We start from the raw sequence: 15,380 nt of genomic DNA, 5'->3' as shown, positions 1-15,380 counted from the left end.
GGTTTTCATTTCAACATCTCCTGAAATGCAAAAAGAAATAGGACCAAGGAGAAGGGGATTAAAGATTAGAATTCACAATACTGGTACTGAGCTGTGCAGAAAAGGAGAAGGTGATAATTTAAAGGAAATGGGAGACATCTTTGCTAATTATTTTGAAGAACTGTACAAAAATAAAAAAATATAGAGAAGTATCAGAGAGAAGCTAAAATCCCAGGCAGTTGATCAAAAAGCTCCATTAGAGCCACCAATCACTGAAGAAGAAATCAAAGAAGTAATCAAAATCTTAAATCCCATAAAGCTCCTGGTCCTGATGGATATACAGGAGAATATTACAAAATTTATAAGGACTTCCTGATTCCATATTTAAAAATATTATTTAATACTATTCTGAATGGAGCCTCCCTACCCAATACTTGGTCACAATCTAGAATAGTATTAATACTTAAACCTAACAAGGATCCAACTAATCTTGACTCCTATAGAGTTATATCTCTTCTCAATGAAAAGGAGAAGGTGGTGAGTGATAGAAAGAGGACTTGGTTCCTATTGCATCATGTGGTATTGTAATATTTCACTACACTGTCTTTGCAGGCAAGTATAGAGATACAAGCTATTAACCTGGAAAAGAAGCAGCTTTTGCATCAATGGACTGTTAGCTTGACTGGGATGAAGCGCCGTGATGAGGCATATGCTGCTATGCAGGAAGCACTAAGGTAATTGTGCTGCATAAGCAGAGATTCTTTGGGTGGGTTTTTTTCCCTAAAGAGAGAGAAAAAATCTTTAAGCAAAGTTATTCTTGCTGTTGAGTTAGATAGAGATCATCATAATTCACAACGGCACTTAGAAGATGTCCAGGCTAGCAGCTAAAACATAGGTATTGTCTAGCTCTTCTCCCCCAGTTGGAGAAAATGTGGCAAAGAAAGCATATATAGAAAAGTTATCAGCAAGTTAGAAGCATTGCTGGAATTGAGTGTCTGTAAAGGGATGCTCCTTCAAACTCCACCCGCCAGACATATCTAGCGAATAAACTGGCCTTATCTCTCTCGCCCGTTGGGATTTATACTCTTTAAGGCCCAAACCAATATTATGTCTCTTGCAGGGGATATCACCATTCACATAATGTACTCTTTCCGAACTGATTGTTTCACACATTTTCCTTTTAATCTATGTTGCTGGTGAGGGAGTGTTTCCTAAAGAACAGGGATGGGGAAGCTTTTTCAGCCAGAAGGTCGTGTTCCCTCATGGCTAAACTGGGCAAACATTTGCTGCATTACCCTGAATTGCCTTGAAGAAGGACCTGTTTGTGGTCCAGAACATGTTGGAACTTTCCCCTTCATTGGTTAAAACATCTTTCTTGTCTACCCCTTTGCTTTTGTTTTTTTAGATGAAATTTTGGTCAAACTCAGTCAAACAGGCCATTCAATGTTAGAAAGGGTTTGACCAGATTATTGGCAGTTAGGCATACATGGTATAAATCCATTAGATGGGAGATCTCAACCACTGTTCCCAAAGGAAATGTTTGTTCTTTCCATGGCTTTATACCCAAATGTGTTCCTGTCTCTGAAAACTGAGAAGAGAAATCGATTGTCTGAGACACATACTGTTCTCCATCTTCTTGGAGTTCTGCTGACAAAAGAGATGCTGACAGCTGTCCCCTTCCATTTTAGTCTCTGCATCAGGGTGGAAAGGGTTTTTTTTTTCATTCCCTTGTTTTTTTACCCCTTTATTTAAATTTGGATCCTGAAGCTTCATTCATCTAGGTTGGGCAATTAGGTATGTGGCTTGCCGACACTGAAAAGTTATCCAGTTGTAGCATGACAGTTCTCTTGGCTGATGTACTATGATAAATATGATGTAAGACATTTGTTTCTCACAAATATGTGAAGTGACAGCAAGATGGCACACTTCATGTATTGACTGCAGACAGCTCCTGCATGTAAATGGCTTCAGTGTTCGTAGATTTTGTCTGTGTTCATGACATTTTTGCAGTTGCCTTCCATGTGGTGATCATGATAGCACTAGTTTTAGGGGGGATGGAATCACATTCACCCAGCAGTAATATAATTCCAAGTTACAGGAATAATGGTTCCAACTTATTCTGCACTAGTCAGACCTGATCTGGAATAATGTGTCCACTTCTGGGTTCAGAAGGATATGTATAAATTGGAATGGCTTCAGAGGAGGGCAACAAAGATGGTCTGGGGTGAGAAAAACAAGTCCTATGAAGCAAGGTTAGAGAAACTGGGTATGATTCGCCCGGAGAAGAGAAGACCAAGGGGTTGCGAGGGGTCATGATACCAGTCTCAGAATATCTGAATGACTATCACATCATAGTGGGCAAAGACAAGTTCTCTGCTAACCCAGTTTTTGGCTGAAGTTTAGGAGAAACATGTTGACAGTAAGAGCAGCTTGATACTGGAACCAATTACTTAGAAAGGTAATGGGCTGTTCCCCCTGCTGCTCTGGATTTCCTGCATGTTGTAGGAGATTGGACTTGATGGCATGGAAAGTCCCTTCCAACTCTATGGTTGTGTACTTTGAGGCCTGGAAAACTGTGAAATCCTTGCAATATAAAATGTCAGTATTACAAGCAACAGAGAAGTAATGCCTGCATCCCTCTCTTGCAAAGAAACAATGATCTGGATAGGTTCTTAATGATAGCAACGAAGGCAGGTGCTCCCTGATGATGAATGAGCCAGGGTGATCCTCTGCTAGTCCCATAGTAGTTTTTTTTAAAGCACAGGCTTTGAGGTAACTCTTTTGCACTGTCTCTTTCTGCTCCTGCAGAGAATCCAGGCACAAGCTCAAGTCTTTAGAGGTTGAGATTGAAGTCTACAAGAAGTCCATCATCAAGGAGGAGGAGAGAAATGAGCTGTTGGCTTCTATCCTGAACCGCTCAGAGAATGATGCTAATACAACCAGAAAGCTGATAGCCCAGAGCTTGTCTAAGCAGGATGCCATGAAAGTGGAATTTGGCACCTACACTCGTACCCTGCATGAGACAGAGGAGGCCCTCAATCGGGCCAATATGGTGAGAGACTGGGGTCAGGCCTTGCTACTTGTTGGCCTCCAAAAGGTCACCCACACCCTTGTTCTGTGTGGACAACCATGAGTACTTTCTAACAGCCCCATATCTTCCTTTTCCAGGATCGAGCTGCTCGTTTGAATGAGCTGGTGGTTCTTCGTAGAGAGACCGAAAGGGGATCACAAACCAAGCAGGACCTGGAGAATGAGATCATGTCCAAGCTGCAGGATCAGCTGATATCTAACAAAACAGCAAAATACTATTTACAGATAGCCGCTAAGCTTCAAAATAGATTGATGGATTTGGTATGTATAAGCACCTACACACACGGGATTGATAGGTACCAGGTTGCATGGCCACTGCATGAACTTTTGTATATTTACGTAATTTTCAGACTAAAGAACTGCTCCTATTTCATAACCAAATAAAGATTAAAAAAAAACTTCTTCACGTTGCTTGACAAGTCTGATACAAATACCAGGAGCCTGGCCTTCTGCTTTCGCCTAGTTTAGGGAGCAGTATCATTTGCTGGCTGCACTTCAGTTCAAGCCCTCTGCTCTAGCAACTGTTCTCTGGGATCCTGGATTGGAAAACACATTTCCCAAAGCTGGATACAGCCATGCATGGCCACAGCCTGCCCTGTTAATTAGGAGTTCAAAGCCACATTAAAATCATAAGACTAGCTTGAGTGGGCAGTTGCGAAGCTTCATAGGATATCAAAAGCCAGGAATAACAGGTTATATTGAAATTGCTGTTTGGAGAGGTTAAACCAGTTTCAAAACACATCCCAAGAACTCAGATAGAGTTCGGTAGGCAAGAGTCAGATACCACTGAGACAACTAAGATTCAGAAAAGCAAACATAGGCAGAGACTTTAAAAAGAAAGCATAACAGGGAGAAACCAGAATCAAAACTGGTAAAGGTAAAGTAATTCAGCAGGACTCACCAAGAATCTGTTCGTTTTCTGCTCCTTTTTTCTGTTGTTTCATAAAGGACAGCAAATCAAGAACAATGACCAGTTCGAGAAAGTAGGCACCAATACCACAGGCTTGGGTGTATTCCAGCAGCAACTCAATATTCGGCAGATTCAATTCTCATTCCCCACAATATGCTATATTGAAACACTGGGTCAGGACAATGATCCTTTAGCTCAATAGCCTTTGTTTGTTTGTTAGTTAATAATCCTAGATTGACTCTCAAGTGGCTTGCAATAAAAATCCATCAGAAGAATACAATGGTGGAGAAAGAAGGAAGGGGTGATGTTTATATCTCAGTTCTAGCTTCTTGCTCTTCTTTCTTCTGCTCTTGCTATAGCTTGCTTGGCTAGCTTTTTCGTTCCATGCATTTTTAGCTAAAGTCAAACTTTTTTTAAAGTCACAATTGGTATTCTGGTAACTGCAGAGAAAGAGAGAGAGAGAGAGAGAGAGAGAGAGAGAGAGAGAGAGTGTTCTGTAATTTCTACACAATAAAAGGAACTTTACAAAAAACTAGAGTTAGACCTAATAACAAGGACCTGGTGAATCGCTAAGGAATGGTGAGCAGAGCATCATCGATGTTAATCCACAGTTCTTGCCCCTAATCATAGGTGGATGCTAGCCCCTTTCATGTTCCTGGACAATGGTAAGAGCTTCCCTCCCTTAAGTATGCCCCAACTAAAAACAACAACAACCAGACAGCAAAGTTAACTTTCCTCAGGAGATGGGCCTGATGGAATATTGATAAGTTGATATGCTGGTAGCAAGTACTAAATATTTCAAGGAATATTTTAAAGGGAAAAATACTTGTATAGGTTGATCAACCTTCTGTCATTCACTCTTGGCTTCTTACCTTCTTTCATTTATGGAATAAATTCTTAGGCTTGATTATTTTCATAGGTGTCTCTTGAAATCTTGTTAAATGGTAATAGAAGTTCCCAGTCCTTTCCTATGATATACCTTTTCTGGATTGGCTTTAGAGTCCTCATTCTGCCAACAGAAGTGATACTGTGTGAGGGACGGGACTTCTGCATCCTCTCCCCCCTTGCAGCCCCCCTGTGTGGCCTCCAAATCTCCTCCAGAGGATATTTTGAAGGTGAACAGGGGGCTTCAGGGGGGAATGAGAGGACATGGAAGACCCATTCCACCAATGGTATCCTTTACTAGCAGAATGAAGTTGCTGGATCCAAGCTATACTCTGTATTTTCTGGAACGGATCTCTGTTGTACTTAATTCATATTTGTCTGTGTTTTAATACTGCTTAACTGAAACTTTAACACTGATTAGGTTTTTCTAGGAATTGTAACTATTTTGACCTGGTTTGCATGATCAGTGTTTAAGCCATGGTGAGCCACAGTGCGTGCCGGGCGGTTTTTGAATATTCAGACCACAGCTACAGCTTGTCATATTGTCCAAACCCAGAGACTGAGTTATGGGACCCTCACATAACCCATGATCTATTGTTGGGTTTGGACAACATGACAAGGTACGGCTTGAATATTCAAAATGACCACCGGCACATGCTGCAGTCCACCTTGGCTTAAATAAACTGTTGTTCTTCCTGCTTTTTTAATGTATATTTGACTATTTTATCTATTGGTTATTTATTATTGTTAGGGATTTTTGATACTTGTCATTTACTTTACATTTGTAAGCTGCCTTGAATGCTTTAATAGTAAAAACAGCAGCATATACAATTTATAAATAAATAAAATATAGGCTATTACTGTGAGCATTAGGGAGACAATATCACATTGTTGAAACTAGGCGGAAGAAGTCATAGAGAGTAAGACAGAGAGAGAGAGAGAGAGAGAGAGATTTATTTGGCAACAGATATAATGGAACCCAAAGCTTGACTCCTGTTAAACACTAGACCTGTATAGAAGCTTTAATCAACAAGCCAGCTTAATCTAGAGCAACACTGTGACCTTAACCAGGCCTTCCATTTCAGCATCTGATACTTGTTTAGACTATCCAAGACTTGTTTAAATATCCACAAACAATTTGTTCCCCATCCCTGTTTTCTTGTTATCCCTAGGAGATACAACTCACTAAAGTCGAGAATGACACTGCTCAAACCTCACTGGATATAACAAACTCCAAATGCAAGCTGAATATACTTGAGAAGAACCTCTCGGATGCGGACAAGGAAATGGATGACCTAAACAACCAGATCAGTCATAGCGAGACTGAGATTGCTAAGCGTAACCTCACCATCGGGCGCAAACAGGGGATCATCAACCTGTACAACAAAAAATTGGAAATGATAATTTCTCAACTGGGGGTATGTTCCATTTTCCTTTAACAGTTTGAAGTCAGAGACTTACTGGAATCTGCCATCACATTTCTGGCATCAATGCTCATATTTTGGCAGCCATTCAGTCAAGGTTTATTGGGCTCTCACTCTTTATGCTAAATTACAGACCACTTTTTGTTTAATGTTGGAGCTATTTTAAAAATGGTTTGGAGATTCAGTAGGTGCTCCTGAAGAGAAATAGTTTGATAATAAAACTCCAATGTACCCGTGGACCTGTTGTACATGCTTCTCTGAATCCCAGCCAATATCTCTTAATACAGAGAGGATTTGGAAGAGTTACTTTTGGTCAATAGTACAGAGAGCTCTGGCTATGGGAGCAGTATATAAGTGCAATAAATAAATAAATAAATATTCTAGATACACAAAACACATGCAATGTGACTCTAGATGCACAAAACATCTGTAATGTGACATTTTATCAATCCAATCTGGTGGTCAGAACATACAAACATTCCACCTTCCCAATGTTCTCTCTTCTCAAGCCCGCTCCCTCCTCCTCCCCAAAACATCATTGGTTGCATCTAAACCCATAAGCTGTTTTGAAGTGAGAAAGGTGAGTTAGCTCTGTAGACATAGTAATTTCAGATCCACCGCATTGATCTGATAAGCTAGGCTGTTGTGTACAAACACTCACTCTACATCAAACCAGTTTTTCTCCATGGAGCCCACAATGTACTTTGGCTCAGATACAAAGAGCTACTTTATGAGCACCCAGTCGCTTGCGGTTTCCCAAGGGGTGGGTTTTTGTTTTTTGTTTTTTCTGTTTAAAACTAGGCCCCCGTAGCGCAGGCTGCATTTAAGAAATTTCTAAGATTCAAAATTAGTTTATGATGTAGATGGGGGGGGGGTTTCTGTTTGAGAGGGGCCCATTCAAAGGATGGAGCTAGTTGTGTGGTTCTCTGGATCATGGTCTTTGCCTTTAAAAAATGGCTGCTTTGTACATTTACTATAATTTATATCTCGCCTTTCCTCTAAGGAACTCAAGGCAGCACACATGGTCTACCACCTGCGTATTTTGTCTTCACGATAGTCCTGTGAGGCAGGTCAAGCTGAGAGGTAGTGACTCACTGACACAAAGTTACTTTAATCAGAAGTTACCCTACATAGTTGCTCAGTGTATTTTGAGTTTTCCATGTGGAACCTCAGCTGTAGAACAAAGACAATGAGAAACTTAACATGTCAAAAGTACCCCGGCTTAAGTGTGTGAACTCCTTGGCTGACTTATGCCACATTACCCTTGTTTTAGTTATACGTGTGTTGCTGTTTTACAATAGATTAGTACTGAGTAATGGGTATATAATAATGTGTGTAGGGTAATGAATTATGCCTGTATTAGACCCCAGGCTAATAATAAGGGTGAAGCAGGGCTGCTGGCCCTACCATTAGTCAGAGTGGGGCAGTTGCCTCAGGCAGCAGATGCTGGGAGGCAGCAGCAAGGTGTTGGAAGAGAGAGAGCTGTGTGCCATCCAGCCCACCCTGCACCCCCTAAGCTTCCTTCAGGGGCAGTGGAAGATGACGTCCCATTTCCTGCCAGGCCAGTTGGCTTTTGTACATGGAATGGGTGGGGAGGCACCATGTTGTTCTTTGCTTCAGGCAGCAAAATGTTTTGCACTGGCCCAGCTGCGAAGTAACAATAGGATGTCAGTAATCCTGCAAAAGTGATCCTTGCATTGTTTATGCTCCTTTGGTTCATGACATTAGCTACAAGACATTTAACAGGCTGACCAGGAAACTATATATGGAGCACTGTATAAAATGTTTTCCTTTTTGCCTACTTTTTTCCAAATTGCTGAGAACATTTGGCTTCGTTTATCAGACTGTGCAAATGTGTCTCCGTGTGTTAGCATAGGTGCCTCCATTTTCTAAAGGAAGCTGTGAAGTAGCCATTATACAGTAAGATCATTATACATTGATCTAACATGTGTGCCCAGCCAAACAGGAAAATGATTCCTAAACAGTAAGCACAATCCAAGGACTTCAGTGCATATGTGGCCCTTCTCGCCTTGCACTAAGCACTTCAGTTCATAGTGAAACACGAGAACCCTCTGCACGTGTGGCACTTTGGATATTGCCCAATGTCTCCTGGAGCACTAGAAATCAGAGATGAGTTCAAACAGAGTCTGGTTGGTGTATCCGCTAACTATTTCTACACCCTACCTTTACACGCCTATTGATTTCAACGTCCCCTCTCATTTCTTTTGCTCCTAACTCACTGAGGTGTGACACACACAAATGATTAAAATCACAACTGGAATAAATGAAATAAATTGACTCAGGGCTGATTCTTCTATCAGAATTTGATATATGTCTTTTCAGTACAAAACTCTGCAGTTCCCTGATATTATTACAGCTTCATCCTCTGAGCAGATATGGTCCAAAAATAAAAAAATAAAAATTAGAAGTATGAGCCACCAAATCATGTGTTTCCAGCAAGTCTGCATTGAGTGTAAGCAAATAAAGGGGTATAGCCATGCAAAACTAGTGTGCTGCAAATAAAACAAAAGCACTCATATGATCTTGATTCCAGGGACAAGAATTGGGGCCCTTGGAAATCGAAATCAGGAAACTTGGCAAACAGATAGATGAAATTGACCTGGAGGTGGTGAAGCTGCAGAGACACTGGTTGAAACAGCAGAGGGAGCTAGTGAAGCTTACCCAGGAGCGAGAAGAGCAGCTGTTTTCCTTGGATATGGTAAAGAAAGAGATCACAATCAAGGAGCAAAAGAAAGTGCGCACAGAGAGTAAGTAAGTGAGACCCTCCTGGGAGGTTGTTAGTAAGTTACTTCACCACAGGGTTTGAATGTATGTTTTTCAAGTCAGTTTGAAAATATCCGTAGTGAACAAGGGATGAAAACAAAGCCAATGATTGCTAGCCAGTGATTGCTGAATACAGAACTGGTGGGGGTGGAGGAAAAGACACATCACGCTCTTGGCACAGTGACAGAGTCTTCCAACAAAGACTTTTTCAAGCATCTACAAATGTGAAATAACAATGTGGGTGAACAGTAACTGCTCTTGGGGTCTCAACAGCGCTTGCTTCTCTGGGAAGGTCAGGTGTGATGTGGGAGTTACTGGGCAGGTTTGGACGTCATGCTAAGCCACTCTGGGTGAATAAGCTACTGTGGGCTGGTTGTTCACTGGACAACCCACGGTATGCCTATCAGACGATCACATTTGCCATGGCTTGTTTTTCCTGTCCTTCCCGCTCAGTCATCCAACCAACTCTGACAGATATCCCAGGCGCCTTTTGCAGCCAAACCCATTTTGTCTCCTCGCCGGAGTCCCTCTTTCCTCCAATCACTACTCCTTTTTGCTCACCACTTTCCCCCCCTGTGCTTCACAAATACGTTAATAATTTTTAAATTTTATTTATCTATTATTATTGAATACAATAATACCACAACCCCCAATGGTGGGTTGTCATGTTGTGTGAACCCACTGATTCTTTACTTGGCTCTCCTTAAGCAATGTGTTGTCAAGCTCTCACATAAATGCTACTGCGCCTGGTAGTATATTTACTGCCCACTGTTAAGTGAATGCTACTGCCATCTGTCAGGGATGCTTTAGGGTGGATTCCTGCATTGAGCAGGGGGTTGGACTCGATGGCCTTGTAGGCCCCTTCCAACTCTACTATTCTATGATTCTATGAATCTCTAAAACTCACATTTCATAGCAAAAAAATGTGTCCTCTGAAGCCAGGAGCTATTCGTGAATGGAGTAACTTGCTTTTCTATTTTACAAATTTAGGTTTTCTTTCCGAGAGAATTTGGAATTCTTGGGTGCAGAAATTCACAGGACACTGCTTAGAGGACCTTTTGCCTTTGAAATCCAACCACCAACTATACAGCTCTCAAACAAGGAATGTGTAAAGTGATCCTGGCTCTTGTGATCCTGCTGTTGGCCATTAGTAAACTAACAGTTCACTGAACATAGGGAGCAAGAGGAGTACAGCACAGACATAGCAATATCAATAGGATGCTGTTGGCTCAGACTTCTGTATTTGTTCTGCACACTTCACCACTACACCATCTGTCTCAAATATTGTTTGCACCAATGACCTAGGATTCTGTATCTTATATTTTAGAGCATTGTTATTTGTTGACTTCGCCCCTCCAGATGAAATCCAGCAGGAGAAAAATGAACTGAAGGACATTGAGCGTCACATGAAGAATATGGCTAACGATTTGGTGAAGCTACATTTATTGATCAATAAGAACAGTGAGAATTCTGAAGAGTTGCAGCAGGGCAACACCATCATGGAGAATGAGTTTGTGCGCTCTCTCAAGGTATCCCTTGGTCCCCGGATGCATTCCCTACAAATAGTCTGGATGAGATCCTGTTGTTCTCTTCTGCTAGAACAGGGGTAGGGAACCCTTTTCAACCAGAGGGCCAAATTGGTTCCAGGAAAGCATGTTGAGAGCTGCGTGCTATCAATGGGCAGGGCATCACCCCAAAATGGGCAGGGCCACTCCACGGCTGGGATGCAACCCCATCAACTCCACCCACTCGCTCACACATCACTCCTCCCTGACTGCAATCAGGCTTTTAAAAAGCTTCCATTGGTGCCAACGGAGGCTTTTGAAAACCCTGGTTCCAATGGGAGAGAGAAGGGTGGTTGCAGTGTTGGGGAAGATTAGCCCTTCCCTCTGCAGCAGCCCCACCCCCCCAAGATGCCCCCTGCACTGCAACGCGGCTTTTTAAAAAGCCCCCATTGAAAGGCCAGCAGAGGCCCTTTTAAACCCTACATGCAGTGGGGAAGGGACAGTTTTGAGGGAGTCACAAGATTAGGGATGCAAAGCTCTCTTTATCTGCTGCAAAGGGATGTTTTACACGCTCCTGGTCCAAAGGCTTCACTGTCAAACTGTGCTTATTAGGTTTATCTATGGATTTTCTCTATACACGAGATTACCCTGTGGCAAAATCTATTGTAGAACAACAGATTAAGGACATTGATCTTCAGTATGCTATGTCAAAAGCATGTAGATCCTGCTCGACACTACACTTCGGTCTAAATTTTGAATTTCCTAGATATGCCAGATAATTGGACTATTTGACCATCCCCAAGTACCGTCATATTTTTTTCAAGGGCAAGATATAACTGTCTCCCTTCTGCAATATTAGTAGGGTGCTTTCAGGGCACACCATGTGAGGATCGCTTGCGTGGCTGTGGTGATGAAGCGGTTGAATCATTAGGGAAGTATTATTGTTTTGAATGCAGCCTCCATAGGGAGGAACGAAATAGACTTCTTGGCCCTGTCATGAGGAAATGCCCTGGAAGGTCATCTGAGCAGTATTTGGAATACTTCCTGGCAGGGATGAACAAACCAACAGCAGAGGCATTGGCTAGGTTCCTTTTCTCTGTACAAAGGACTCGTAAGACGATATAATAACTATTTTAAAGGAGGCAGGCAAAAACTTTTTTGTTCCGGCTGTGCCAAGGACTTCTAATAATTGTCGTTTTAAATGTTAACATGTTTTAATATTGGAACTTATTTAATTTATTTTTAATTTCTGTATATTTGTTTTTATAGGTCTTAAATGTATATGTTTTGAATCTTGTAATGCTACCTTGAGGCCCAGCATTGGGCAAAAGGCGGGATATAAATAAATAAATATATCAAAAATTTAAATAAATATCTTCCAGTATTTAAGAAAGCCATAAAGACTGATCTCTTCCGGCAGGCCTACCTAGTTGAATTTTAAGATGCCTTTTTTTTTAATGTTGTGCTGCTTTTAATGATGCACTTGTTTTAAACGTTTGAATTAGTTGTATGTATTTTATGGTGTTTTTATTTGTGTTGTACCCCGCCTCGATCCAGAGGGAGAGGCGGATAACAAATAAATTGATGATGATGATGAGATTAGGGATGGTAGAGTTAGCTCTTTCCCTTCTCAGCAGTGCTCACTCTGCATTCTCTAATTTGGCTTTGCATTGGCACCAGTGGAGGCTCTTTTAAAAGCCTGACTTGCAGCATGGCAGGGAGAAGGGGAAATCCTTTATCTCTGTTTGGAGATAAGGGCAGGGGCCAAATGGAACTGCCCACAGTCCAGGAGGTTCTCCATCCCTGTGCTAGAGCTACAGAAAAGGGGAGCTCTTGATAACAAGCCTCAAGGCCCTTTGTGTGTGTGTGTGGGAGCATTGGGGACAATTGCCCAAGCCTCACACATGGAAGAGGCCACTTCTGCTTTGACAAAGAGTACACTCCTGTACACTTTCCTGAGAAGGTGTAGGGCCCCAGAAGAATATTTAGCAAGGGTCCTGCTAGCCTTGTATCAAGCACTTAAAGCAATTCTTAGTTTTGGCTCTTTGTTTTTTTCCCCAAGGGGATAAAGGGCATAATGAATGTCTCCATTGCTCTAGGTATCAGAGAGAGAATCAATTGAGATGCAAGAGAAACTGGACCGAATCCATGAGGAAAAAGAGAGACTCATTAACAGTCTAGTGGAGGCGGAGTGAGTCCAGTTTTCTAATGTGGCATCCAACTCTTACCTTATTGCAGCCAGTAAATATACATGCTTCTTTGTGAGCACATGTTTCCACTTTTGGAAGGATGAAGAATCAATATGTCAATCAAAATACAGTCACAATGACTATAAATCAGATGTTCTTCTTGTTCCGGCCTCAGAGTTGAGCTCAGAGCAGTCGTCATACCCAGAACAAATTGCAGGCCATTTCTTCACTGTCACCATATTGTGGAGGGCCTTTCTAGATTATGTTTTTTAATGCAGTAATTCTGTACTTGGTCTCTGTGTTTCTGTGAGATCCATGTGACCTCCTGCAGCACTTCTGAGTACATAAGAATTGCCATGCTGGATCAGACCAAGGGTGCATCTAGTCTAGCACTCTGTTCACACAGTGGGCAACCAGCTGTCGGCCAGGGACCAACAAAGCATGGTGCAACATGGTGCAACAGCACCCTCCCAGCCCATGTTCCCAGTGTACCAGTTGCTGAACTGGTGCACACAGGCTTCTGTTGTGGGAAGATCATGCCTATTCTAATAGTGTTGTATAGAATGTGGTTTGCATGAATTCCCCAAGCTCCTATTGGCCAGTGGCATCACCTCCTGCTCTCATACCATTTTGTGACCTTTTAACATTTATTTATTTATTTATTGCATTTTTTGCCACCCAATAGCCGAAGCTCTCTGGGCAGTTTACAAAAATTAAAACCATAGTTGACGTTACCTTGACTACACAGATTGGTCAAAGCCAAGGGGAGTTCTCTCCTGTTCTGTATAAAACCTTTCCCTTCCTTTCTGTTCTTTCAGGTGTCAGATGATGCAATGGGAGAAGAAGATACAGTTGGCTAAAGAGATGCGTGCTGCAGTAGACTCAGAGACTGGGCAGGGTGAAATCCGAGCCATGAAGACTGAAATTCACAGGATGCAGGTAAGGTAGGAAGTTTTGGGCAAAGACATCTGCTTACTATCTAGATTGCCAAAAGCATCAGAAATATCTTGAGAGCTGGCAGAACATGAGCATAAGGTGTTGAATCAACGGGTTTTACAGCCCAAACAACATTTGCTTTCCACATACGCAATACTCTGCTGTTGTTCCTTCCCTGTTTCACTGATGTATCTAATATTTGTGAAGTCTGTAGGAGAAAAGGTTGCGCATAGTAAATATGTGGGGCTTGATGGAATTTGAATCATAGAATCATAGAATCATAGAATAGCAGAGTTGGAAGGGGCCTACAAGGCCATCGAGTCCAACCCCCTGCTCAATGCAGGAATCCACCCTAAAGCATCCCTGACAGATGGTTGTCCAGCTGCCTCTTGAATGCCTCTAGTGTGGGAGAGCCCACAACCTCCCTAGGTAGCTGATTCCACTGTCGCACTGCTCTAACAGTCAGGAAGTTTTTCCTGATGTCCAGCCGGAATCTGGCTTCCTTTAACTTGAGCCCATTATTCCGTGTCCTGCACTCTGGGAGAATCGAGAAGAGATCCTGGCCCTCCTCTGTGTGACAACCTTTTAAGTATTTGAAGAGTGCTATCATGTCTCCCCTCAATCTTCTCTTCTCCAGGCTAAACATGCCCAGTTCTTTCAGTCTCTCTTCATAGGGCTTTGTTTCTAGACCTCTGATCATCCTCGTTGCCCTCTTCTGAACACGCTCCAGCTTGTCTGCGTCCTTCTTGAATTGTGGAGCCCAGAACTGGACGCAATACTCTAGATGAGGCCTAACCAGGGCCGAATAGAGAGGAACCAGTACCTCACGTGATTTGGAAGCTATACTTCTATTAATGCAGCCCAAAATAGCATTTGCCTTTCTTGCAGCCATATCGCACTGTTGGCTCATATTCAGCTTGTGATCTACAACAATTCCAAGATCTTTCTCATTTGTAGTATTGCTGAGCCAAGTGTCCCCCATCTTGTAACTGTGCATTTGGTTTCTATTCCCTAAATTTAGAACTTGGCATTTATCCCTATTAAATTTCATTCTGTTGTTTTCAGCCCAGCACTCCAGCCTATCAAGATCACTTTGAAGTTTGTTTCTGTCTTCCAGGGTATTAGCTATCCCACCCAATTTGGTGTCATCTGCAAATTTGATCAGCGTTCCCTGCACCTCCTCGTCCAAATCATTAATAAAAATGTTGAAGAGCACTGGGCCCAGGACTGAGCCCTGCGGCACCCCACTCGTTGCCTCTCCCCAGTTTGAGAAGGTTCCATTGATAAGTACTCTTTGAGTCATGAATTTGACTCAGATGAATTTGCATCAGATAGTTCTAAAATCTGTAACAAGGTTAGGCAATTTCTGGGATTCTGGGATACAGACCCTTCAGCTAGGATATTAAATGCAAATTATTGTATTTTCAGATGTGCTAAATGAATATCTTTCTGGCTGCTGACTTTGACTTTCCTTGTATTTAGGAACTTTTTCTTGAAACAGCTTGCAGGCAACAGGTAGTATTGAGATATTGGATGCACAGAGAGACCCTGGTGGGCACCTATATATTATTGCAGAGGATGTTTACTAGGTCCTGATACATCATATTCCACAGCCGCTAGCAGGATTCTGAAAGGATTCTGTGAAAAATGTCAACTTTTGTAACCATTCCAAAGCCTT

At 42.1% G+C, this 15,380-nt stretch overlaps 1 protein-coding gene across 1 annotated transcript in view; it reads left to right on the top strand.

Moving 5' to 3' along the window:
- Nucleotides 1-15,380, top strand: part of CCDC40 (coiled-coil domain 40 molecular ruler complex subunit) — a 36,148-nt gene that overhangs the window by 15,580 nt on the left and 5,188 nt on the right. The window contains exons 11-18 of the mRNA XM_063123428.1: nt 592-713; nt 2,788-3,031; nt 3,148-3,330; nt 6,037-6,282; nt 8,843-9,056; nt 10,432-10,601; nt 12,677-12,768; nt 13,585-13,710. Coding sequence (XP_062979498.1) covers nt 592-713; nt 2,788-3,031; nt 3,148-3,330; nt 6,037-6,282; nt 8,843-9,056; nt 10,432-10,601; nt 12,677-12,768; nt 13,585-13,710 — 1,397 coding nt within the window. The remainder of the gene's footprint in view (nt 1-591; nt 714-2,787; nt 3,032-3,147; nt 3,331-6,036; nt 6,283-8,842; nt 9,057-10,431; nt 10,602-12,676; nt 12,769-13,584; nt 13,711-15,380) is intronic.

This window comes from Elgaria multicarinata, chromosome 3 (assembly GCF_023053635.1).
Source record: "Elgaria multicarinata webbii isolate HBS135686 ecotype San Diego chromosome 3, rElgMul1.1.pri, whole genome shotgun sequence".
Taxonomy (NCBI): Eukaryota; Metazoa; Chordata; class Lepidosauria; order Squamata; family Anguidae; genus Elgaria; species Elgaria multicarinata.
Note: the sequence above shows the minus strand (reverse complement) of the source record. Positions and strands in the feature narration are given on the sequence as shown.